Source organism: Eptatretus burgeri, chromosome 2, assembly GCF_056783735.1.
Source record: "Eptatretus burgeri isolate ZD-2024b chromosome 2, Ebu_testis_v1, whole genome shotgun sequence".
NCBI classification, from domain to species: domain Eukaryota; kingdom Metazoa; phylum Chordata; class Myxini; order Myxiniformes; family Myxinidae; genus Eptatretus; species Eptatretus burgeri.
In genome coordinates this window covers 140,171,549-140,198,509 of record NC_140962.1, presented here as the reverse complement: position 1 = coordinate 140,198,509, position 26,961 = coordinate 140,171,549, and the positions used below count along the sequence as shown (strand labels likewise).

At 42.5% G+C, this 26,961-nt stretch overlaps 1 protein-coding gene across 4 annotated transcripts in view; it reads left to right on the top strand.

Moving 5' to 3' along the window:
* The window catches only part of HASPIN (histone H3 associated protein kinase), a 116,710-nt gene that overhangs the window by 71,847 nt on the left and 17,902 nt on the right, over nt 1-26,961 (top strand). For 2 of the 4 annotated variants that reach the window (XM_085871566.1, XM_085871565.1), the window contains exons 3-11: nt 4,449-4,572; nt 6,693-8,570; nt 9,642-9,921; nt 13,432-13,643; nt 19,907-20,113; nt 23,222-23,307; nt 23,478-23,540; nt 24,382-24,473; nt 26,807-26,880. In XM_085871566.1, the coding sequence (XP_085727692.1) occupies nt 4,449-4,572; nt 6,693-8,570; nt 9,642-9,921; nt 13,432-13,643; nt 19,907-20,113; nt 23,222-23,307; nt 23,478-23,540; nt 24,382-24,473; nt 26,807-26,880 (3,016 nt within the window). The remainder of the gene's footprint in view (nt 1-4,448; nt 4,573-6,692; nt 8,571-9,641; nt 9,922-13,431; nt 13,644-19,906; nt 20,114-23,221; nt 23,308-23,477; nt 23,541-24,381; nt 24,474-26,806; nt 26,881-26,961) is intronic. The other 2 variants (XR_015055538.1, XM_085871567.1) reach the window with 2 other exon arrangements.

Below are 26,961 nucleotides of genomic sequence, written 5' to 3'. Positions count from 1 at the left end.
TCGATAAAATACGTTCTCTAAAACCACGCAAACTCACATAAAACAAACCCTGGCGAGGGTCTGCAATCTTTGGTTGCTATTTTTACTTCACGACTTGTAATTATTAACTCACTTGGACTTCAGTCAGATGAGCTTAAGCGATCGAGCAGCTTCTCTCGGTGAGTCACTCAGTCACTCAGTCAGTTCGTCAGTCCATAAACACCAGTCATTATTGCTTGAAGTAAACACACGATTTTGATGAAATTTGGCCACAAGCTTCATATCTGATGCCTCCATGAAGATTTATTGACCCCATCAAAAGCTGTGCTTATTAAGGGGGTCTTCTTTGGGGGGGGGGGTGGTTTGGATAACACCACAAAACTAGGTATTCGCTCTCTTCTCCAAAACGACACGCACAATTTCGATGAAACCTGGCCACAATCTTCATCACCCATGATGTACCAAAGTGTATCGACGGCATCAAAATCTGTGCTCATTAAGGGAGTCTACGAAGGGGGGGGCGGGTTTAAACCCCCCAAAATAGGTATTTGTGCTCTCCTCCGAAGCTACACACGCAATTTTGATGAAACTTGACCAGAAACATTCATCACCAGTGATGTACCAGAGTTTATTGACCACATCAAAATCTGTGCTTATGAAGGGAATCTACAGTGAGGGGGGGGGGTCACAATTTTTTTTTTTTTAGGTATTTTCTCTGTCCTCCGAAACTACACGCACAATTTCAATTAAACTTGAAACTTGACCACAACCTGCATCACACATGATGTACCAAAGTTTGGTCATGGTACTAAAAATGAGGGACCTGGGGGGGGGATGAGCCCCCCCCCCAAAATAGGTATTTGCTCTCTTTTCCAAAACTACACACAATTTGAATGAAACTTGACCACAACCTTCATCATCCATGATGTATCAAAGTTTGTTCACAGCTAAAAAAAAATTAGGGTCTAAGGTCTGTCCTTCTGTCTGTCCGCCCATCGTGGTCGGTTTGAGCACCTGTTTGTTGCTCCTGATCCAGGTGAGCTTCAGAACGTGCGGTCATATTTTTATGTGGGAATTGAGTCTGGAGAATTGCACACACCAACTTACGCGATACTGTCGGACCCTGCTATTCGCGGATTCGCTACTTGCGGACCCCGTGTATTTGTGGTTTACAAAATGTGACCTGCTTTGACATTCGTGGTCTTGTGCTTCGCATTTTCACTGGGTTTTTATCCCCCGTCGCGTGGTGGAAGGGGTATATTGTTGTCACGCGGGTCGTCCATTCGTCCGTCCAGCTGTCCGTCCGGTTGGCCGGGCATCAACATTTATAGCTGTGAGTGTGATAACTCATAAACTGTTCTCCATATCGATTTGAAATTTGGGTCACACATATACCACCTGAAAAGGAAGAACCCTTTTGATTTTGGGCGTGGCCGGATCCAAGATGGCCGACTTGTTCAATGGCGGGGATTCCCCATATCTGATGGGTATATTTTTATTTGGTGTTTGTTTTTTTGCATTTTCGTGGGAGTATTCGTGGTTTTTCATGTGTTTTTTTATTTTCCCTCATGAATCATGGACCACTGGGAACCGCCCCCCTCCCCCCATCCTCCTTGAATAGTAGGGTCCTGCAGTGCTGTGTAGTGGACGGAATATAGACTTTTTTATCCTGTAATTTATTACATTCTGTTTTTTTTCCCGTGTCAGATTCGGTTTTCTGTTTCAAGTTACCCATTCTGTGAATTCCATCTGTTTTCCGTGATTGTGCAAAACTGGCTCTATACATTCTGAAATACTTTGACAGCTTCCATTGGTCTACTTGATAGCTTTATCATTGTGGATTTGTTTCATATGCACTAAAACTTCCTCCATTGTTGCATCTTGTGAGATAGAGCAAAATTTTGGGCCTGCAGACCAGAGTTTAATCCTCAGTTGACCCTTTCTGCATTCCTCATAGATGTTTCCAGCTAAACTTAGAAGACGACATCGATCCTCTTGCTCTATGATCACTCTTTTACAATAGATGACAACATAGCTTCCGCCAAGTCCCCAAACTTCTTGTCATTACCCTTAGTTCTTTGTTCATTCCATCGATGATGTACGTTGATGGACTCGCCATATTTTCCACCAGGTTAACACATTTTTAGATATCAAAGAAAGTTTATCCCCAAGTTTATCCTTGTTATCCCCAATTCTTTTTGAAAAAAAACGGGGGGGGGATATTGAAATCAGATCTGTCTGTCTGTCCATCACGCTATCTCATCCTAAATAGTTGGACAGAAATTCACCAAATTTGGTAGTTATGATTAGCACGCCCTGTTAAACATGTGGCACGAAGGTGTGAGAGCAGTGTCAGTTTTTCCCCACCCCTGGGGCAGGGTCAAAAGTTCAAGTGCTGAAAACCCATGGAGACCCATGAAATATGTAGCGGGGTTTTTTTTTTGACCTGCAGTTCATTCCCTGGGGTGTGGGGAGTTATGGTCACAGGACTAAAAAAAGGGGGGGAGGGGGGAATTTAACTCAAAATTTGATATTGGGTCATTCCTGGTGGAACTTTTCGACATCTTTCAATTTTGCTTTTGGTGGAAAGCGTGGGTATTTGCGATGGCCAACCAGTGACTTCACTCTGGTTTGTTTTTGTGAAAGGATTCATCACTGTCGGAAAATGCCAGTGGCAAATATTGAAAGGGTTCTGCTTAAATGTGACTCATGTGCAATTGTCTCCTTTGGGTAACAAGAACCATGTTCCCAAACAGGTTTCTGTCAACTTTCAGCATAATTTACTTTGATTAACCTTTACCTTTACCTTCTTCCCCCCTAATGACACCAGCAAATGTTTTCAAGGTTTGTTTTGCCATTTATATCATGGAATTTCACAGAAGGTGAATCTTCAAAGCACTTTTACTCGAACTCCTGGTACATGTTTCCTCCCTCTCCCACCCCCATCCCCTCCACTCCCCAAACTTCATGAGCTTTGAGAAGATCCCTGGTCACCTCGGGGGGGGGGGGGGCTAAATGCCTGGCCACAGGCTTCCAAGCTCATCTTGGTCCTGACTTGGTGGATTTAGCCAAATATTCTCCAAATCAACCGTTGATTGGTCATAAGCCTAGTCTTGTAATCCTGGCTTGTTTCAGATCTCAGTGAGTCAGATGAGATGGCCTATCATCTCTCTCAACTGCTTGAGGGAGATACTTGTACACTCTGATGTCAGATATTTCATGCCAACAGCACCTGGTTTGAAGCTGAATTTTTCCATTCCTTTTGGAGTTTTGGGTGGCTTTGTTTATCGTTTTCTCAATTGTCTGATAAACTGGAATTCGCCCAATAGGATTGCCATTACCAAACTGGACTGAAAACCCTCTTAACATGAGGTAGATGTGCCTTTCCTGATGTTCGATAATAATCTGGGACTGATTTTATTTGCCCTCATCAAAGCCTTCCATGACTCTAAGTCTTTTGGAGACACCAACTTGGAGGGAGGATCTCCATCATTGCAATGAATGTTGCATCCACTTGTAATGTTTTCTGCTAATAACCTACTAAAATCAAATGTAATGCATTTATAATGCAAATTAATTTATAATAATTCATTTATAATAATGCAAATGTCAAAATATAGCGAGAATTGGTCAACTCAGAGCTACCCATATCTCACTTGTTTCTCTAAGTACTATTTTTTTTTCTTAACTACTCATGATAAATAACGAGCTGCAACCTGAGGATCCAGGAATGTACGGAAATGCATCGATGCAGCTCCAAGGAAGTGTCGAACATCATTGCATGATCCTGTGCGGTTCTTGGGTCATGCCTCGCTTTTGTGTGTTGTGCGTATAACACTTTATTTTTTTGTTTTCATGGTTTTGTTTGCGTGTACATGTTCCTCACCACAGGAAAACCCCTATACTTTTGGAGACTGATGCATGGTTTTGATTTCTTCACTCCATTACTTCATATTGCAGACAAATAATGTGTAATTGTACATCAAACAACCACAATATCTTCCATTTCAAGCTGGTTGACTTTGGTATCCTGAAGCAGGATATTGAAATGAACCGCATGCCTTATTTCTGGTTGCGAGTGTCCTGTTGAAATCAAACTGTTTGCCTCATCTGATTTAGTATTAAGTTTATGGCAACCTTTTTCCCTTGACACGTTGATGCCTTCCCATTCGGTTCCTTTCCAGGACATTGTTACTCGTTTTCTGTTATTCCTACTTTCCTCATTGCGTGGGTCCATCCATCTCCTTCCTTACCCCCTTTGGTAGTTTGTGAACGTGCTGCCCTTTGTCATTGAGCTCCTCTATGAGCCTTGATCCTCATGTAAACCATCTGAATTTGTCATCAACTGTCTCATCTCATCAAATCAGTTGATGTTTCACAGCCTTTAGTCTGTTTCATGACGTTCTACCTTAATTTTCTTGTCGTGTTTTTTTTTGTTTGTTTGTTTGTTTTCTATTTTTGATTTTTAGTGTGCAAATTCAGAATGGGACATTTAAAAAGAGCAAGCGTAGAAGATTGCTGTTACTGTCATTTGAGTCGGACAGCGATTTGGAACCACTTAAGAAGTGTGAAGTTGGAAAGTCTGGATTGAAGGTGTTACTGCACTTTCTACACTCAATCACACTTTCGTACATTTTTGATATCTGAATGCAGTGGTATTCTGAGCAAAATAATCTGATGGACTAATTTGCTCAAACATTTGTTATCCTTCTCCAATACGCGACTTTTCAAATAAGGTGCTCACGCATGCACAGAAACCCTCAGAAAAAAAAAAAAACGAGGAACATGATGGTCATCGTGACATAATATATTGTGCGTGCAAGGTAACAATTGATATGTAGGTCTATTCACATCAAATGTATTGTGCAAATTTGTCTTCATGATCCTTCTTCAATGCCGTGATTTATCATTGATTTAGTTCGCTTTTATTGCTTACCTAGCTCTGAAAAATAAAAATAAAAACTTTCAAAAACACATCAGCCCACATACATGACATGACAAGTCATGGAAATACAATAATCCCTTCCCATCACCATTGGTGTAGCACGAGAGTGATCACCATTGTCGGATTGACTCAGCTGGTTGCAAAGCATTGTGAAAGTTCACTAGTTCTTCAGCAAGTTATCCAGATATTTGCACTGTCTCATTGCTGCCTTGAAGTTTATTAGGAGTACGTTAAACTTGCGGTAGTTTATCGACGAGACTCCAATCATTCCACGGCAATAGTTCAGGATTTCCGTGCTTCCAAGACGGGAGTTTTCTTCCCACTTCTATCTGTGTTTAGAGCAACAAAGTGATGGGAGCACACCCTCGAGTTGTGGGTAGGCTACCAGTCATCAATCTGTTACACTCTCATCCACTGCAGCTGCTTGCTGATGTTAACAGAAAATGGTAGAATGCAACAACTCTCATCCATGGATATGTCTTATGAATCCCATATTTTCATTAGTCCGATTTTCATCTCGGAACACAGCAGTTATGGTTAACCAGACAGAAATTGCCCTCAGTTTGACCCTTTCACTTGAATGCTGAAAAGTGTTTAAAAAAAATATATAGACTTGGAATTGCTCGATTTATGCTCAAGATTAAATCCTAAAAAACTGAACATAAAATGAAAAAAACCTCAATAGGAAACGATTTTCCCATTGACATAATGTTGTAAATGGAAGACGCGTTCCTGGTTGGAAATTTCTGGACCTAACCTAAGTTAAGATGGTTAATGTTTGAATACAGTTCCTCTAAATAAATACGAAAGACCTAATAACTAAATAAATCTATAAAGAACGTCAATAAATGTATAAATGAATAAATTATGGACGGTTTTAAATAAATGTGTCCTGTACTCCCCAAAATCTGTGGCGTGCAGCGAGTGTCCAGGTCTGGGAGGTGGAAATTAAAAAAATATATGAGTCACTCGACTTCAGTGCACTCTACTTCATTTTGGTGGTATTACTAGTAATTGTCCTCGCAGTTGAGGGAGGTAGGATGAGCGTGCGGGCAATGTCCACCAAATTCTCCCCATTGCTCGAATCGCTTTATTAAGTCCATTTTAATGGCTAAACTAACAGCTTTCCGAGCCTTCTTCGTGGTAGTGCCATCTGGAGAACTTGAAGATCGTTTACCACTCGTGATGAAGGCATTTGGGAAAATTTGGCATAAAATACTCTCAAGGAAGGTCAGGCTATAGCTCTCACGAGTGCAGTACAGACTGTGTGCGACTGAGGGTGAGAGAAGTGGTGTACTGTATGTCGTACCTCCATTTCCCCTTCCGCTCTGGCACAAAATTAAAAAAAATTAACTCAAAAATTATGAAGCTTAAATAAAAAAAATTGTTGAGTACTTTGTCTAAGGCGTTAAGTTGAAAAAAACCGCGAGTAGAATGAGTGTAAATTGAGGACGACCTGTATCTAATTTGCGAATTTCACTCTGGTGACAGCAGGCTTACAGTTCCTTGATTAGCGGAAGTGAGTGAATGAAAGTGCACGTGCGAAAGGCATCTTTATGCTTCTGAGACCATTGAAAAGTCGCGTATTGCATGCATGGCTCTTTTTCCTCACGATAAATTCAATTTGTACAACCCATCACCATCCGATATTCCTTCCGAGTCATGCAATCTCTTTCCTGCCCTCCAATCTCATTGCATCATTGTTGAAAATGCATTATATTGTCCTATTCACCTTGTCTGATGCAAAGCAAATGACTGTTGAATGCAGAATTCGAAGAAGAGCATGTCACCTTTTGCCAAGAATCGAAAGACCAAAAAGCGGAGAAAGCCAGGCCCTGCTGCTAAGGACTCGAAGGAGAAACGCAAGATTACTTTGAATGCCAACATGCAAATCCAAGGATATGAGCTTCTTGCGGACAAGACACCAGACGGAGATGGTGATCAAGATAAATTGGGAAAACTTAGTGCGACTTCAAAATGGAAAAGCCCCACGATGAAGGAGAATATTCAAGGAAAAATGAGGAAGAAAAACAATGGACAACATACTTCTGATATAGCTCATCCAAAGGTTTACAGAGATAATTTGTTGCCGGCAAGTCTCGATGCTGATCCTTTGTGTCATAAAAGTCAGGACAACATGATGGATGCTTCTTCCAAAGATTGTCCTGAGTTGTTAGGTTCTCAGGGTGAGGAGGACATGATCTTAAATGCTATGCAACATTCAAGGTATGTAACCGTAAAAAGACGGAAAGTGAGAGTTTCCAAAGAGCGTCTCTCGGTCCTTGTCCCCATGTATCCCCTGGAGTATGAGATTAAATCTTGGAAGAAACTGATTTCCAGCACTCCAAATGGAGCCGCTTGTAGTGTTCATCAGGAAAACCTTCATTTGCTGTCACCTTTGCCTTTTAATTCATCCATGCTCACCAATAATTGTGAAAAAAGACAAATTGCTGGACCGTTAAGTCACTTTGTTGGTGTTGCTCAGAATAGTTTATCATGCAGGACGGGAGAAGAGGACACCTTTTTGCCGAAAAGTAATGATACCATGGACTATTCTGTAGTTTTCTCGGTTTCCTCACCAGGCGTGACAAGCCCCAATGTGTGTAGGACAGAACATTCACAATGTGCTTCTGAAAGCGTAGCAAAAGCATCTTTCAGTTCCAGGTATTTAGCAAATCACATTGGTTTAAAAACTGAATCTTCAGAAGCAGATGATGTGCTCGCTGTCTCTGAACATCACTTCCAGCCTCTTTCTGCAAACAAAATGCTTTCAAACACACACTTAGCAAAGTACAAGAATGACCCATACCTTGTTAAATCATCCTCGTTTTGTAAAGTGGATCGGAATATGAAAGAGTCGCCACATTTCCAGAGTGATCCTGGATTCGAAAATGTACCGGATGTAAAACAACTCTGTACGTCATGCTCAATCATCTTGGAAGATGTGTTTCATTCGAAGGATCTCTCATCTTCTTTGAAATGCTTTGGTGTTTCTTTCAAAGGTAACCGTTCTTGCATTCGTCAAAACACCAACCTGCAAAGGACACGAGAAGATCAAACAGAAGAAAACCCACATGTCTCTCAAATAGAACTGAGCACAGAGTGCGGAGTTGATCCTGCTGTCGGATTGTACAAACTCTGTAGATGTAGCAACAATATCAGTGAAGACTGTTTGTTGCATTGGTGCCCTTACATGGGAAAAAGTGCTAAAATGAAAGAAGCATGCTTTTGGCTAAATAGGCCACAAGTTTCTCTACAAAGACTTCCTTGTGCAGTGCTAAATGAGCTGCAGATGTATGGGGTGGTAACATGCAAATCTCCCTTCTGGCTGGGAAGGCAGTCGGAACTACACAGTTCGGAGTTTCCGGAAGAACCTTTGAGAAAAAAGGCCAATGTTTCTGGATGTAGGGATCAAAAAGTTCAAGAAATGTTGACATACAGGTCAGGCCAAGTTGGTAATGGACTTGACCTCTCCTGTCGAGTTTCCTTGACGCGGTCAGAGATTACCCCACAGGCATTGGGCACTTGTCATCTCAGTGGGATGGCTCAGGAAGTTGGAGATCTTGTGGATGAAGAACTGCGCTGCAACCTGTCGGATTCCAATCGTGAGACACCTAATCGACGATCCAAGTGTTCCTTCATGCAAGTATGTGCTTTGAACTTTTTAGTGCTCTCTTCCCATCCCTATTCCCCTCCTTACCCCCACCCATCAAATTTGCTCTGTTCACAATTGCATGACACATAACATCTTCAAATACAATTTTATTGATTTTCTTTGCAACCCATTTAATGTCTTCACCCTCTATAAAGCTTTGTGTTATTGCAGTGTTAGGAACAGTTATGGATTAAGAAGCGTAAGGAACAGTATTGGGAGTGGAACAATATTGCACCTGTGAAAAGGAACCCTCGAACATGTATTTGGAGTCAGTGTCAGAATTATCAGAACTTGCCAAACTTTGACAGTCACCAGATGTTGTATCTTGTGTTTGATTGTATTACATTGTGTGCTTGTTGAGAGACTGGTCATGAAACTTTCTTTAGTCTTGTAATACAATCTTATATTTTCCTGAGATCTTTACACAGGATTATGTTGCTTCTCCCACAATACCATTTCAATGACCTAGTTGGTCTAGAATCTGTGGTTTGATAAATGACCTAAAATCCACTGATTGGACATTTGATCTTTCTTTTTAATTTTTTTTCCCTGAACCCCTTGGTTTAAGAAAAAAAGAAAAAAAAAAGGTTATTGGGTTTGGTGGAGGACTTGTGGTGTGAATACCGCACTGGCATCCCAGAGGTTGAGGTTAAAACCAGCTGAAGGCAAAAGTTTTAAGGACTTGGATTTTCAGCTACTGGAAACGAGGCAAGTCCCATGTAAATCTTTGATTGTTCTAAAGACCCCGGTTGGCTCATTTATGATCTCTGATTGGATAGTGTGCCTGTCCCCTCCTGCTCTGGTCTAAACGTGATGCCAGTCTACACTGGTTGACTCCCGATGCTCTGAGAACATCTAGGGTGGGCGCTGAGATGACACCTATTGCAGCGTCGCCCAAGAAGAAAAGGTTTAATATGTTTTACTGGGGATCTCTCAAGAGAAAATGTGGTTGGTTGTTTTGTTTTGTTTTTGTTTTTTTTGTTTTTTTGTTTTCTTCTCACACGTGCCAATGCACATTTTAAACTGTTCTTTTGAATCTGAAATCTGTTTATTTACTTTCAGGATGGTACGCCTCAAAGAGTGGAATCTTGTCACCAACAGTCTCAACTAGCCATGCCCAAATTCACTCCACGGTCTTGGATGATTCAGAAGCTGTTAAGTTTTTATCATGAAACCTCATATCACAAGAGTCCACCATTGACGCCTGTCCAGTCTAAATCTGCGTCCAGGGTCTTTGCTCGCCCATTACCGTCGTCAGTCGGCCGCGTTGAGTTTGGCTCTTCCAAATGCCAGCAATGGTCTCGTTTCACCTCCAGCTTGACTGCATGTCGACAAAAGACCGGTAGGTAACAGTTCTTGTATGTGCACCATTTCAATTGCAAACATGTCAGACTTCTGCTTGTTGGTTGATTTGTAGGTTAAACACTAAAATGGATGAATGACCGGTTAAAAAAAAACTACATTCTTCCCACTGATACTATTTCGTTGCCTCCGCCACCAAAGGTGGTCGGAAGTTATGTTTTCACCTCTGTGTGTTTGTTACTTGCAAAATCGAAGATTCGTAAGTATATTAGTTTGTTTGGTCTGGTATTCTGTTTGGCTGTTTGTTTTTATTTAAGTCAATCGCCTTCAAGTCATATTATTTTTTACTCCGATTTTCACAAAACCTAACCACCTGGGAGAGGTAGTGATAAACTGCAGGCCTATTGTTTTTGAGGTCAGTAGGTCAAAAGGTCTGTCATGTAAGTATAAATAATAGTGTCTAAGTTATTGATATTGGGTTAGCTCTGCACTGTGTCCTATTTTTGTATAAAACTGTTTTTCTTTAACCGCACTTCACAAATCCTTGCTTTCCCCTCCTATACATATTTATTTGTGTTAAAACCTTTTATTGTTCCACATGCCTTTCATCGTCCTTGCTTTATAAATAAATTGGTTATATTATGAATACGCAGTTCGTCCTGTCTTTTCCTCCATTGGTCCAACATGGTCCGCAGGAAGTATGGTGGGGAAGTTTTACTCCACCGATTGGCTCTTGTTAGCTGGTGCATACTTGGCTGCTTCGCTCAGCTGCACCTGATGCGGAAAGTGAATGCAAGTATGCATCGAGGACACGAAACTCTCTTGGTGCGGTCAATCCAACGGAAATGGTAACACGCAAAGTAGTGTAACCCTGCCAGTATTGGCAGTACCAATCGGTGTTCGTGGTTGCTTAACAACTGTGGAACTATCTGTGCTCGGTGGCCTCAGGAACGGGCGTTCGGGATGGACCAGAGTGCCCATAATTATAAAGAGCAGTTAGGGTGAACATTTTATTTAAATAATTGTGTGTACTATGGTGGACCAAGACTGGCTGATCCAGGTGGACTTCAAAATGGTAGCTCCAGGAGGGCAATATTGAGGAAGAGGAACCAGTAGAGGGTGCAAAGGAGGTGCTACGTATGGATCATGACACCCAACCCTTTGATGATAGCCTGGAATTTATGATGCTGACGATCATGTGCGGAGAAATGCTGTCAGGCAAGCAGGATGTAGAGGCTACGTTTGAGCAGCGGTTGGCAAAAATGCAGGCTGAATGAAAGGCCAGAGTGGAGCGTTATCAGACCAGGCAGGAGAAGGGGGCAGCAGGGCAGGCCGTCTTAAGACACGACATGCAAGAGTGGAGAGCAAAAATGCAGGCTGATACGGCAAGGATGAGGGCAGAATTGGAGGCTGGATTAGCCTCGGCAAAGGCTGGGAAAGCAGGGAGTGGTTTGCCAGACCCGAGCAGTGCATCAGTACGCGGGGGATGGGGGGGGGCAGTGGGAAAAAGAACAACGTGGCATGCGTGTGGGATGCCACCTTGAATCTTTATTGGGGGGGGGAGGGCAAAGGTCATGAAACACCAAAAGGCACAAAAAAACTACACCCAAAAATAGTGGTCTGACTGCCGGACTAATTTGATGAAGTTTCTTGAAGATCGGTTCAAAATTGTGACCTGGAGGTGATTGTCATACAGAGACACAAACAAACAGACATAATCACAGACCAGATCAATTAACAGCTCCAATGTATGCCTGAATTCCTGCTTCTCCACCCCAGTCCTTCCCTTTTGTTGCCCATATACTGACATAACACAAACCATTTGCCTCTGTACCACCAACCATGCCATAACCGTCTGTCTCTGCCATCTTTCCACTCTGACCACCTGCTTGCTGATATCTTCTGATACTATTATTCCCACACCATTACTCCTTCCATCCCCACCTGCAAGCAACAGCTTATATCCTCCTACCCATCTCTTCCTTTCTCCTTTCCATTTGATCTCCTGCACACACAACACTTTCAAACACCTTATCTGCATCGATGACTCCCCCCCCCCATTGATTCCACATTCAAACTGTCTAGCCGAACCTCGATTTTGAACCGCTTCTTATCTGGCAGAGCTAGTACCATCTTGATCTGTTTGGGACACTGTTCATCAATCAGCAGCACTGCCCGGGCTGACCTGCTGGACTCACTACCTTAGACTGTTGTCATAATCTTATCTCTCTCTCTCACACACACACACACACACACACACACACACACACACACACACACACACACACACACACACACACACACACACACACACACACACACACACACACACACACACATACATACACACGCACACATACACACATACACACATACACACATACACACATACACACATACACACATGCACACATACATGCACACATACATGCACACATACATACACACATACACACATACACACATACACACATACACACATACACACATACACACATGCACACATGCACACATGCACACATGCACACATGCACACATGCACACCTACACACACATACATACACACACACACACATACACACATACACACACCACTCTTTCTCCACTCGCTCCCCACCTCCCCCTTCACACTTGACTCCCCACCCTGACCCTTGAGGCATTCATCTCTACCCTCACCCGGCACTCTCTCTTCTCTTCCTCTCCCCACCCCTACCCCTCCCTCCCCTCTTCCTCCCCCACCCCTTCCTCCCCTACCCCTTCCTCTCCTCTTCCTCCCCCCACCCCTCCACTTCCTTGTGTCCCACTGTCCCCACTCTCCTTAATACATTAAATTTGTGCTTATTCAGCTTACACCAAATAAATGCTTTTCACAATAGTCAATCAGTTCTCTCACAAAACTCACAAATCACAGTTCAGAAGTCATTCAGTTCGACCCGCACCGCGTGCCAAATCAAGCCCAAGAGCCCAAATAGCAACTGCAGCACGACTCGCCTCTTACTTATGGCAAAGTCAAATGAATAATTTGGTCAAAAGGTCAAAGTTCAGCATTACATAAAATCATTTTTTATCCAAGAGACCTGAAATTTTCATTATAAATTTGAGCTTTTGTCATCCAATTTTCAACAAAGCTTTATTATGAGTATACGGAAAAGAAAAATTAATAACATGGTCAAAATGTCAAGGTCACCTAAAATCGTCAATTTTTTTTTTTTTAAAACCGTTTTTATCATGTTTAGCATACGTAAGAAGTATTTGGAATATATAGCGGACGTGGACTGGCCTTGCATTTTATGATGCTTTCTAGTTTCAACTGTTATTGTTGTACTCACCTTCTCCCAACATAATCATTTTTGAGTGTTTGCATGTATCTATTTGAATCATTTAGTTATCTCATGGCAGGTTTTCATTCACCAATATCTGGCTGTTCTTCCTGTTCCTCTCATTATACTTGCTATCCAGAACTTTATTTATTGTTTTTTTTCATTTTTTTTGTGGTTCTCTCTGCTGCAGGAAGTGATTTAAAAACAAAATAATCCTTTCTGCCCCACAGTAATCTACACACCTTCGAAAGGCCACAAACCCATTGGAGAAGCTCTGAGTCCTTGTGTAGGCTCTAGTCCCAAAGTTTACCACGCTCTCCAAACTTCCGATCATGTACCATCTTCCAGATGGTCGATGGCCTTTAACACTTCACTGCCCGTGGAGAGATTGGACTTTGAGAATTTGACAGTAGCGAAGACCCGACTTGATGTGTCGCTCTCGGTATGTTCTATCCTCTTTAAAAAGATATGATAACATGAGATCTTTAAAGCCCAACATTGCATCTGATTTCTGTGAGGTTGCCATTTTATTAATCGCAGCAATCTCACAATGTCTTGACTCCTTTTCCTTTCATCTTCTCTCTGTGTTAATCAGTTGTCTGAATTGTATGCTGTGCTCCCTTATTGAGGTAGTAATACTGCGCAGGCGCAATAGGACCGATTTGCTCCACCTCTCCCCTTCCCCCACCTCGACTTTGCACCTTCTTTCTAATCTTTCATTTTGCAAACCAAACTTAAAATAAAATAGATTTGTGTCATCATTGTCATCACAAGTTCTGACTTTGGCGCAGGTCTGAATAGTTTTCCTCCGAGGAAGGAAGGTCTGACCAAAGCAGCTTGCTGGGCAAGTAATACACGGCAGGTGCGACGTCATTACTTTCCATGGTTGTCAGGGCACAAATTTGAAATTTTACTAGGGCATCGGCGCACAATTGCTTGCTCTTTTGAAAAGGTACTTTTACAAGTGAAGACAAGCCATCCTTTGATACAACACCCTGCCTGTGGATCGCTAGGACAACAATTTTTAGTGTATTGGTACGGGTTTTGGAGCGAGGGTGCACGGGAGGGGGGTGGGGGGGGTCTCTTGGACCCGCCGCTTGACCTCCAAACCTGAAGCGGCAAGCCACGGATAATTCCGCGACTCGACTGGTTGCTAAGCAACCGCAGATCCTGGTTGGGGCCACTAGGTCTAACAGGGTCCTTATGCCATTTGTCGCATTACCTATTGGTGACCTCATGACCTCAACTCGGGAACCGCACTCTCAATGTCCCACCCATATTTACTTTAGTATGGCCCAGTGAAACCGTGGGTGGGATGTTGGCCATCTTGGAATGAATTGGTGGGGTACATCATCCCTACTATTCAATACACACACGATGTCAAACCGACGAAGGAAAGGACAACCAGGCAGGTTTGAAATGTTTACCAAACTAGGCACGTATTTACAGAAAGGCATTATCACAGGCATTTGTTGACAAAACAGACGCAAGATGAAAGTAATTGGCCCTTTGCACGTAAATCCCCTTACACAATCTTACTTGTCAACAAAACATCAGACAGGTGCGCCATCACTCATGTGGGAAAGTAGATAGAATGAACGAGAAGATAGAGGAAGAACAGAGTGTGTTTTTGATTCCTGACTCACCATATACAGACAGACAGACAGACGGACCTGTGTCGGTCCCAATTGAAGGGCCGGGAAGGATAGGAGATATCGGGTGTGTCAGTGTGGCATTGGAGGTGCGGTGCATAAGTGGTTGTATCCACCAGGTTCAAGGATTGCTTTCTGCCGCCTCTCCTTTGAGAAGAGGCGGCAGAAATTTTGGCTCTTCCATTCAGGTGATAGCTTGTGCAGGTAACAGTGCAGGCAGATGATATCTCGGTCAGGTCACAGCTCGTATCAGCAACAGGGCAGACTCACGAAGGCCACGGTGCAGGCAGGTGCTCCCACACAGCTTATTGTTCACAGCTGCTCGGTTTGATCACTCGCTTGCCCAGCCTATATAGGGCCTGGCGCGGGGCTTGGCGAAGATGCCCTTGAGGCCCCTCTCATCCACTGTAGATCTTTTCCTATTGGTTCCTTGCCTGCTGATTTCTTCAGTGCCTTCCAGAAGGGTCCCTCGCAACTGAGTAGTGAGTGCTCTTCTGGAAGAACCTTTGGCAGATATGCCGCCATGATGCTGTCCACCTTAGCGCTGCGATTGACTTTGTGAGAAATGTTTGTGTTGTGTTTTAAAGGAAAAGTGCAGGGAAAGAAGGAAGGGAATTCATCTAAACTTGAGGATCGACTGGTTTCAAGTTATGAATGATTATTTCGTCTATATGATGTCTGAGGAGGTGAAGGGTGTTGTGGAAGCACAGGGAATAGCGGCTTGGAAGCGAAAGGGTGTGAGGGATTGAAGGACAGATGGAAAGTTGGAAAAGTTGGAGACTTAGATGAAAGTTTGGGAATCACTTGAAGGGGAAAAGCCTTGCTAAACTCACACAACGCATTTTCCCCCATCCCCTGTACAAAGTGCAGGGATCTGTTTAGCACACTACTAATGAAATAACCAACTCATGGTTCCCGATATGTTGATACAACTTCCCCGTGGGTCCGTTTTCCACAACCGCAAAAATGTATTAATTCTTATACCAGGAATCAAACCCACAATAAACAGTTCAAAGGGCCGGGAAGGAAAGGAGATATCGGATCTGTCAATGTGGCGTTGGAGATGCGGTGCATAAGTGATTGTATCCACCGGGTTCAAGGATCACTTTCTGCCGCCTCTTCTCGGACCCCTTGTATGTTCCTGCCAAACGACTATGTGTGCCCAAAAATCATTTTGGATATTAATTTGGATATTTTGATGCATATTGCAGCAAACGAGTCAGAATTTGTCTACCTTCAATCACGAGTAATATGTGATTGGGCCTAGAAAATGGTTCAATCTCACTTTGAGACAATGTATTTACTACATATGGATATAGAGTGGAATTGTGACACACTTCCCCCCTCCCCCCTTCCCTACGTTCCATCACTGACTTGTGTACCATAAGACCCCAAATCTCCTCCCAATCTTTCCCTTCTCTTCCCACTCATCTTCCCTCCTTTCTCTCTCCTGTCATCATCCTTTCTTCGATATAGCAACTGTGATGACTTTTCGCGTTTTTTTTTTTAATCATATCGACTTGAAACCCTCGCTCCCTATTGGTGTGGCCAGGAGGGTTATGCTATTATCCTTATTCAAACATGTAATTCAAAATACCCCTCGTTGCATAATTCAAAACTCTTCACTGCACTGGAGAACATGGGGACAGGAAGACTGCACTGTAAAGGGTGGGTATTTGTGGTACCCTTTCCTACTTGGAGCGGCGCTACACGATACACAATTACATGGAGAATTTGCGTGTCTCTCTCTCCACCCCCCCCCCCTACGACTACTGGCTTCCCCCCCCTCACCCCCACCCCATGACTACCAGCAAAGATAAAAACACCCAACACTCCTATGCATTAATTGGGGTGTCATGCTAATCCTATGTAGAAAGTCTGAATGGAATAAGACCAGAACTGTAGGAGTGGCATGACAAATACAAAAACAAACACACACCGCTCTGTGAATTATCGAAGGGATTCTCGTGCCAATTTTTCATCCAAAGATCATACTCTACTATAATACGTTTTCAATTTTCTATTTTAAAGCATCTAATACGGGAAGCAAGACCAAGAGAGAATCGGTGAGATGAGTTTTCACTCGATGCATCAATTTCTGAGGCCGGATGTTTCAGTCAAAATTATGGTATTTCTTTCCATGTTGAGTCCACCAACTGTAGCTTTGATTTAAAAATCCAAACACTTTCCTCAGTCATCAGAAGCCATCACTCCAGAGCTGTTCGACAAGAAGAAGAAGAAGAAGAAGAAGAAGAAGAAGAAGAAGAAGAAGAAGAAGAAGAAGAAGAAGAAGAAGAAGAAGCGCAAACAACCAGTCGCACTGCTTCTTCTTCCTGTTCTCCCTGTTCCTCTGCATCATCTAACAAATCTTCCAATCAGAATTGCACACCTCTTGGTGAAAATAAAATATGGGAGGTTGTTGAAATTGAAAACCGTTTGGAACTAAAAATGAATAATTTCGTTCACTTTATTTTGATTTTTAGCTCACCTCGACTTTAGTCCGGTGACCTTATGCGATCGAGCAGTGTCCGTATGTGAGTCAGTTAATCAGTTTGTCAGTCTGCAAACACTTTTGTCATTATCGTTTGAACCAAACACACAGTTTGGATGAAACTTGGCCACAAGCTTCATATCAGATGCCAAACGAAGGTGTATTGACCACATCAAAATCTGTGCTCATTAAGGGGGTCTTCGGGGAGAAGGGGGCTTCCCCCACCCCTCAAAATAGGTATTTTCTCTCTTCTCCGAAACTACACACACTATTTTGATGAAACTTGACCACAACCTTCATCACCCGTGATGTACCAAAAGTGTATTGACCGCATCAATATCTGCGCGCTCATTAAGGGGATCTACGGCGGGCGGGGGGGGGGTGACCCCCCTAAATGGTTAATAATAAACTCTTTGAACGAACAACATGCTTGTTGTTAGATATCCTTTGTATTTTGGGGTTTTTTTGTAATACTAAATCTTGTATTTTTCTGCTGTTCATGATTTATTTCATGAGGTTCAGCACATCTTGACCTCATATCTGTACATTTAAATTTGACCATTGATGCCCCTATTAGAAACTAGTCTCGAAATTATTGAATGGTACTCTATGTATTTATTTCATTGATTTATTTCCATGCATCACCTATTTATATTGTTGTGAATTCGCGCCCGCCGGCGTGCGAGCGGCCACGTAACTCGAATCGCGGCACGTCACCCACCGGACGGACAATTCTGTCGTGACCCTCTCGGACTAACGCCGGGAACTAGTCATGGGTGGGCCTTTCGGCCTCACCACGATCGTGCCAATCGGCCCTCCGCGTGGGATAGGGTTGTTCGCCAAATTCGACCTACCTAAGTACCCACACGGAGGGTAGACCGGCGATCGCACCTCGCTGCAGGTCGACTCCGGACACGGGCCACTTAAGCGACCCGTTCCGTACTATCGGGATAACCGAGCGGTGTTATCGTCAACCTCGACGGTTCCGATTAATTATCGGGCGTATTTAGCCCACTACCAACCCTTTACGTGAAGTAAGATGGAGATTCAATTAAAGAAAAGACGAAGCGAAACGGGAAAAACAGTTCAACATAAGGCACATTTATTCCGCGGCACACGGAAAGCACACATATACAATTACAACAATTATGCACCAAAAGCAATTGCAACAAAAGAAGCACAACAATGCAGATCTAATACCGACTACACGAGCACACGGCAACACTTACACAGTTTTACTTTACAGACGGCGCCGACAACACATATGCTCAAAAGCAAAAGAAAAAGGCCACCCTCAAAGACAAGGGGGCAGACGGGCCTGTGGCCGCGAGACCGGGCGGAGCCTACCCGTCTTGTGATGAGCCGCAAATGTGGCGGCGGTGCCCCGACTCCGCGCTCCTCCGCGGGTTTCGTTGGCACTGCTTGGAATGGGGTGGGAACGGGGCCCCCTTTCCGCACTATCTCAGCGCGGGGGGGGGGGAAGGGGGGAATTGTTGATGCTCTGGGGAAAGAGGATAGCTAGCTTGCTTGGGTCCCGCGACGAGCGACTCCACTGCGACCTCGACCGCGCTCCCGGCTTCCCCTCTCTGCAGCTCCCCGACAGACTCCGAACCCCGACAGACTGACTCTCCTCCAGACCCGTCTTGACTGCTGCTGCCACACTCCGCCGCCGCCACACCTCTCCAACTTGCCCGAGCCCAAAAACTGACTGAATTCGCCCCGCGCTCGGCGCTTTATAGTACGGCGGGAGAACCCATATGCAAATTTCCGGATCAGGATGAGCTCGGAGGCGGAGCCACGCTCGCCCATTGAGAGACAGGAAAAGTGGGCGTGAACCTCCCCTGACCCTCGAATTTGCATATATCGATTCTACTCCGACGCGCCTGGAGGCGTGGCCAAATCGCCCCACGCTTGCTGATAGGACGGATCAGAAGTGGGCGTGTATCATTCCTGATCCGACTTTTCCTCGGAAAGGCCGCTTTTTGCACCCGCGGCTCAGCGCGCGTCCCGCACGAGGCCAGGACAGCCTGACGCTCGGCGTTCACAAGTGGTGCGGGAATGTCCGCAGAAGGAGAGGCGAAGGTGGTGGAGGGTTTAAAGTGGTGGTCCCTGGCCACGGTGACGCTTGGAATGGCGGTGATGCGATGGTTGCGGGATGGTGTGCTGTGAAGGTAAAGGTCGTGGCTGTTGGCGTTGTTGTTGTTGTGAAGCGGAGTTGCGGTTGGTGGTTGTTGTGTGATGGCGGTTGAGACGTGGTTGGTTCAAAATAAAGATAGAACAGAAAAACGGCTATCTTAAAGAGTCGCAGCCAGAATGAATCACATTTATTCCCTCTAAACAACGGGTTTGGGGCTAACTACACATGTACTTACAGAGATATCTCACCTACGGGACCTGAATGGTGGTTTGCGAATTTCCTCAACCACAACAATATTGTATTTGCATCAAATTTTTTAAACCAGTTTCATAATTTTGATTTTAATGGCATTTAGTAACTGCAACGTACGTGTTTTTCTTCTTAACCCCTCCTTTCTTCTCTCTGCCTCCCCTTTTCTTATCTAGCACACTATGAATCCCAAACCACCACTTGCTCTCCAAGAGCTGTCCACTGCAGAAAGGTTATTCTCTGAGTGTGGCCAAAAGAGTCCGATACCATTTGAACTCGTCATAACGGATGAAGTGCTCAAAACCTGCGTCAAGATTGGGGAAGGTGTTTATGGAGAGGTTTACTCATCCACCAACCACAACGGAGAAACCTCAGCACTTAAGGCAAGAAATTAAATTTCAAATTGAGGACGATGGATATTTACCTTCCTCCTTGGTTTCCATAATTTGCCAGCTGTTGAAGTCTCTTTGTCCATATTGGCCAATTGCAATGTTTTTTTTTGTTTTTTTTTCTCTTCTGAACCAAATTAGATGAGGAAGTGCAAGGCTTGTTGCTCTCACATCAGACAATTCAGTGTTATATCTATTATTGCTCCCGTCTTTTGGTGTCGCCAATATGGGGCCGTTAAAAAACTTACGCAACACTTTTTTTCGGGAGGTGCATATACTGTGCATGCTGACTGTTTTGATTAAACCTCACTCATAATTTTTATTCTACATGATTGGATAATTTGCGGTCCCTCATCTTGAGTAACATTTGACCCAAACAAAGCCAATGGAAATCTGACTCAACAAACCCAGGTAGTGTATAATCAGCAGAGGCTTACAGATCTGATGTCTTAGGCCCACCAGAAAACCAAGATGGTGGCCATATTTTGTCTGGGTGCCATGGTGGGTGGAGTCGAGCGACAAATGTGGGTAGGGTCCGTCAGCTGTCCAACCAATTGGTGCACATTTCAAAAATTGACCTCGAACAAGAACTGCAGCAACAACCACGCAGAGCTCTCATCGACCTTCAACACGTTGCAGGTAAAAACGTGGAGGAGTCCATCGACAGCTCGATATAAACAGATACAATTCATAACAATACATCACTAATCTTCCTTGTGGAAGATACAGCGCCTTCAGAATGTATTCACACCCCTCGACTTTTTCACATTTTTTGTGTTGCAGCCTGAATTGAAAATGGATTAAATTGAAAAAAATTTTTATCACGGATCCACACGAAATACTCCATATTGACAAAACGAAAATATGCTTTAAGAAATTTTTACAAATTTATTGAGAACGAAAGCTGAAATGTGTTGAGTCAGTAAGTATTCAACCCCCTGAGTCAATATTTTGTAGAAGCACCTTTGGCAGAGATTACAGCTTCAAGTCTTCTTCGGTATCTGTATGAGCTTTGCACGTCTGGATTTTGGGATTTTCTCCCATTCTTCCTTGCAGATTTACTCAAGCTTCAGTCAAGTTGGATGTGAAGTGTCGGTGAACAGCAATCTTCAAGTCTTTCCATAGTTTCTCAATGAGATTCAAGTCTGGGCTTTGGCTGGGCCACTCAAGGACTTTCACATTCTTGTTCTGAAGCCATTCCAGTGTTACTTTGGCTGTTTGATTTGGGTCATTGTCCTGTTGGAATGTAAATCTTTGCCACAGTCTCAGGTCTCTTGCACTCTGAAGCAGGTTCTCTTCAAGGATTTACCTGCATTTGACTCCATTGTTCCCTCTCTCCTTTCAAGTCTCCCAGTCCCTGCTGCTGATAAGCATTCCCATAGCATGATGCTGCCACAACCGTTCTTCATGGTAGGGATGGTGTTGGATGGTGATGAGCTGTGCTTGGTCTCTGCCAGACGTCATGCTTTGCATTCAGGCCAAAGACTTCAGTTTTCGTCTCATCAGACCACAGGATCTTTTGCCTCTTGCTCTTAGAGTCTTTCCCGTGCCTTTTCCTAAACTCCAGACGTGATGTCATATACCTTTTTGTCAGAAGTGGCTTCCATCTGGCCACTCTCCCACAAAGCCTATAGATTTATGAAGTGCTTCAGAGATTGTTTGCCTTCTGGCAGGTTCTCCCATCTCAGGCAAGGAATTCTTTGGTTCTGTTAGAGTGGTCATTGGGTTCTTCGTCACCTCACTGACCATGGTCCTTCTTGTCCAATTGCTTAGTTTGGACAGATGGCTAGCTCTTGGAAGAGTCTGGGTAGTTCCATATTCTTTCCATTTCCTCATGATGGAGCTCACTGTGCTCTTGGGAACTTTCAACACTAGAAATTTTTATACCCTTCCCCAGATCTATGCCTGCTCACAATTCTATCTCAAAGTTCTACAGACAGTTCATTGGACTTCATGGTAGAGTTTCTGTTCTGACATGCACTCTCAACTCTAGGACCTTATATAGAAAGGTGTGTTTCTTTCTAAATCATGTCCAATCAATTGAATTGGCCACGGGTGGACTCCAATCAAGTTGACGAGACATCTCAAGGATGATCAAAGGAAATTGGATGCACCTGAGCTCAATTTGGAGTGTTATAGTAAAGGGCTTAAATACTTATTGACTCAAGACATTTCAGCTTTTAATTTTCAATAGATTTGTAAAAATTTCGAAAAACATGTTTGCACTTTGTCAATATGGAGCATTTTGTGTCGACCAGTGACAAAAAAAAATCTCATTTTAATCCATTTTAAATTCAGGCTGCAACACAACAAAATGTGAAAAAAGTCAAGGGGTGTGAATACATTCTGAAGGCGCTGTTCGTGCACCAATGGAAATTGCCTTGCCATTGCATCTCCATGACAAACTTAACAGCCGTGTCTGTCTGTACATCGTGAAGCAAACGCTCAAATAACTAGAGAGTTCATAGAAAGCATAGTTTTATTTTCAAGAAAACGTAGAAAAAAAAAACGTATTCATAGAAAATGCATTGTTCAAGTATATAATTAATTTGAAATGAAGTAATGATTTCAAAGGTCGGATTAAAAAATAAATTCCGGAAGTTGGCTGTCGTTGACGGCGTCTTTTACACCCCTTATTTAAGACGTTCCACTAGTTTTTCATGCCTGTTGTTTGTGTCCTTTATGACATCCTTAGAAATGGTAAGCTTCCTATTTGGAATGATTTTCAGTTTGTTTGACTGCCAGACAGGCAGACAGTAAAAGTATAATCTCACTCCGCTCTGCACATGCGCGATTGGGACAAATTCAGAGCCAACGTCCGATAAAACTACAGGTTTGTTTTCCGATTCGTGTTCAAAATAAAACATTTAATTGAAATCAAGTTGTTCCTCCATCATAATTGACGTTTGTAGATGGACTGACAGACGGACGGACAGACATAGAAGTGAACCAATTGCTTAACCTCGCTTTTCACTTCACATGCATGGGGTAAAAATGAAACCCAAGTAGCACTACCTCCATTAAAGAAAACATTTCATTGAAGTGTCTACTTCAATGCAGAGAGGTTGACCATAGTTAGTTTTTCAATTGTTTTTCTTACAGATTGTACCAGTAGAAGGACTCTGCACTGTGAATGGTGAACCACAAAAGACTTTTGAGGAAATCCTTCCAGAGATCATCATTGCCAAGTAAAGAAGACAAGATTAACTGACGAGTTTGTTTTTTGAAGTCTTAAGCTACCTAGTCTTTATGATTTGTTAAACCCAGTCCATGAAGGAGGCAGAAAACAAATTTTTGTGATTGCTCTCGTTTTTTTTATGTTGACATTGAGGTGACTTGCGCTCTCGTGTTTTCATAGGGAACTCTTTTTGCTGAGTAATGGGAAGCTGAACAGCACGGAAGGTTTCATCAAAGTGAAGAGGTGAGAGGACGGATGCTTGGGTTTATCATAGTAATTAAGAAATTGTTAACATGAGAACCTAACCTTACCTTTAAGGCATATAGGATGTCTTATTTGGGAGCATGGTCCTCAGATTTCTGGTCCGGTTTTGATTCCTCTTGGAATGTTGTCTGATTTGATGCCTCGTCTCCACGAGACAGCTCATCATTTATCTGTGCCAAGATGGGGATGAGCTATTCAGAAGCTCCGTGTCCACTCGCCCATTAAATAACTGCCAGGCAGATGTCATTACCTTGTCCCCGGACGCCATGTCAAAATGTATCGATTTTCTTCACAGGTATACCTGTGACTCGTCAAGTCAATATAGCCATGTTAGAGTTGTCATTCAACGGTGGGGTAAGTTTGACCATGAGGGGATGGCATCCTGATTTATCACATTCCTGGCATAGCATCGAGTGCGATATATCTCCACACAGTGCCCATGTGTTGGTCGAGATTAACAATAAAATTGTCAGCTGCAGCGGTGTGAACAGATGGTGTAACATTGTGGAACGTACTAAACTTCAAAGCAATTAACTATTCTCTGCAAAGATTTAAAAAAAAAACAACAACAAAAAACATTGCATCTATTTTACTAATATTTAATATTTAGTTAAAATATTTAATACTAAAACTATTTTTACATGAGCTGTTGTGGTGCCACAAATTTGTCCCTTTATGACTCTTGCTGCATAAATTCCAATCGGCATGTGCAGTCTGCCATGCAACCATCACGCCTGTGCTAACTATTAATCTGAATACTTTCAAATGTGATCTAAAGAGGTGTGTGCGTGTACACATACACGCGCACTTCTTTTTACAGGATTGTGTGTGTCCAAGGTTGCTACCCAAATTCTCTCCTATTTCTGTGGGACCTGTTTACTGCAGAGAACAGCTCGTACAACAATCGTCCTGGTAAAATGCACTTTTATTTTACTTACTTCGCCGCTGTTCATAAACTCCAAGACTGCTCGTGTATGATGTGAATTTGTGTGAAGCATATAAAAGCATGGATTCAATATTGGTGGGAATTGTCTCCACTTTTAGGCCATCTTAAAGTAAATCTGGTGTGTACAAGGAAAAAAAAAAACGTGGTAGAACCCAGGTCATCTGTCAAAAAATCTGAATAGTTGTTGTCTGCAGCCTTTGTTTTGTAAGAGAAAATGAGATTGTGCAATTTGCTGCTGTTGCAGAGGCAAACTAGAATGATACGTGGGAGAGTGCATACCTCTGCCAGGCTGAACAGTTTACATTTTGTATCCCACTGATAGGCCGGATCTGCATCCGGACATGAACCAAAATCTAATTGGCTTGTTCTTGTCACCTAACGAACTTGTCCACAACTTTTTGAAATATCATACTATATATCGTTTTTGGCCCTATCTCTCAATGGTGCAAGAATCACTTAGAAAATGAAAAAAAACTATCGTATCCACATCCAGATCTTCACCAAAATTGAATAAATCCATCACAAACAGCCTCCTGTGTTGTCACACACCCAACCTATCCACCAGGTTTTTTTCCGAATCCGTCCACAACGTTTTGAGCTATCCTGTTCACAAACATACAAACAAATGAAAAATCACTCTTAGAGTGACACTTGGCAAAACAGAACAAAGTAGAATGGCATTTAGAAGAGTGCTTACCTCTGCCAGGCTGAACAGTTTACATTTTGTAACCCATTGTTAGGCCGGACCTGAACCAAAATCGAATCGGCTTGTTCTCGTCACCTAACCAACTCAAATCCACCTCCTTTTTTAATAACTCGTCTACAACTTTTTGAAATATCATGACATTTATAGTCTTTGGCCCGATCTCTTAATTTTATAAATTAGGCCGATGTTGAACTTTTGACCACAAAAATAATTGATGGTTGAATTCAGTGAAATTAAATGAAAATCCTGTTTAAATTTGAAGTCAATCAAATGAAAATTTACAATTTTAGAAATCCGGCCAATATTGACCTCAAAAATACTAGATTGAATTCAGTGACCTGATATGCAAATCATATTCACATTTGAAGTCGATCAGATGAAAATTGAGGATTTTCGAAATTTGAAAAAGTTGTTGACGTTTGGCCTATGATGACCTTTTGACCTTACAAAAAAAAAAAAAAGGATTCTGTCGAGCTCGCAACTCCATCATTTGGTGAAGTTTCGTGAAGATCGGTGTAAAATTTGCGACCTGCAGGCAATTAAAGGCGAGCGGACAGACAAACAGACAAGAAAAAGACGCCGCACAGAGCATGATACTTGCACAATCCACCCCCCTCTCCAAAAGGTTGCCATAAATACATCATTGTCCATTTCATGAAGATTAAAATTGACAATCTTGATCAAAGTTCAGTTCAATCGGATGAAAATTGTTTATTTTTCAGATTGAAATTGATTTTAGAAGTTTGACCTTGAGTTGACCTTTGACCTTTTGACCTAAAAACAGTTTTTCTAATTCAGTGATGCATGATGCAATTGCTGCTTAATGTTCAGGTTAATCAGATGAAAATTGATGATTTTCAGATGAGATTTAATTTTTGAAGTTTGACTTGAAAATTAAACAGCAATTCCATAGTACATCAATGAATTTGAAAACCAACTATTTTGGAGATCAAAGGGTCAATCAGATGAAAATTGATGGTTTTTCAGATAAAAATTGATTTTAGAAGTTTGACCTTGAGTTGACCTTTGACCTTTTGACTGAAAATAGTTGGTTTCCCAATTCAGTGATGCAATATGCAAATCTTGTTCAACTTTCAAGTCAATCGTTTGAAAATTGGGGATTTTATAAATTCGACCTCAAGATGACCTTTGACGTCAAAATCAATCGGCTTCTCAGTTGAGACTACCTCTACAACTTGGTAACGTTTCATAAAGATCGGTTCAGAATTGTGACCTGTTGGCGATAAACAGACAAACAGACAGAATAACAAAATCGACTGATCAATCAATACACTTGAAAAATCTTCGATTTTTGAAGCAACAAACGGGACTGATCAACATACTTGTCAAAAAAATATTTTTTTTGCCAAGTAACAAGCAGACAGACAGACAGGGGTGAAAACATCATCTCTGTTCACCTTAGGTGGTGGAGGTAATGATCCCAGCATAAGCTCAGATGTATAGAAGTAAAAAAAAAATTGTAAATTCTTTTTTTTTAAAAGAACTTTAGTCAATAATAATAAATAAATAAATAATACCATATTTGTGGATATTTTTTAATACATTTTTTGGTAACCCATTTATGACTCACAGATTTCTTCACTGACAGCCAACTGTACATCATTTTTGAGTTTGAAAATGGTGGCTGCGATTTGGAAAGATTCAAGGTATAGAGTTATTTTTATGCCTCTGCTGACGACGGTCCGTGATAACTTAAGAATGGTTGAAGGGATCGATGTTAAACTCGG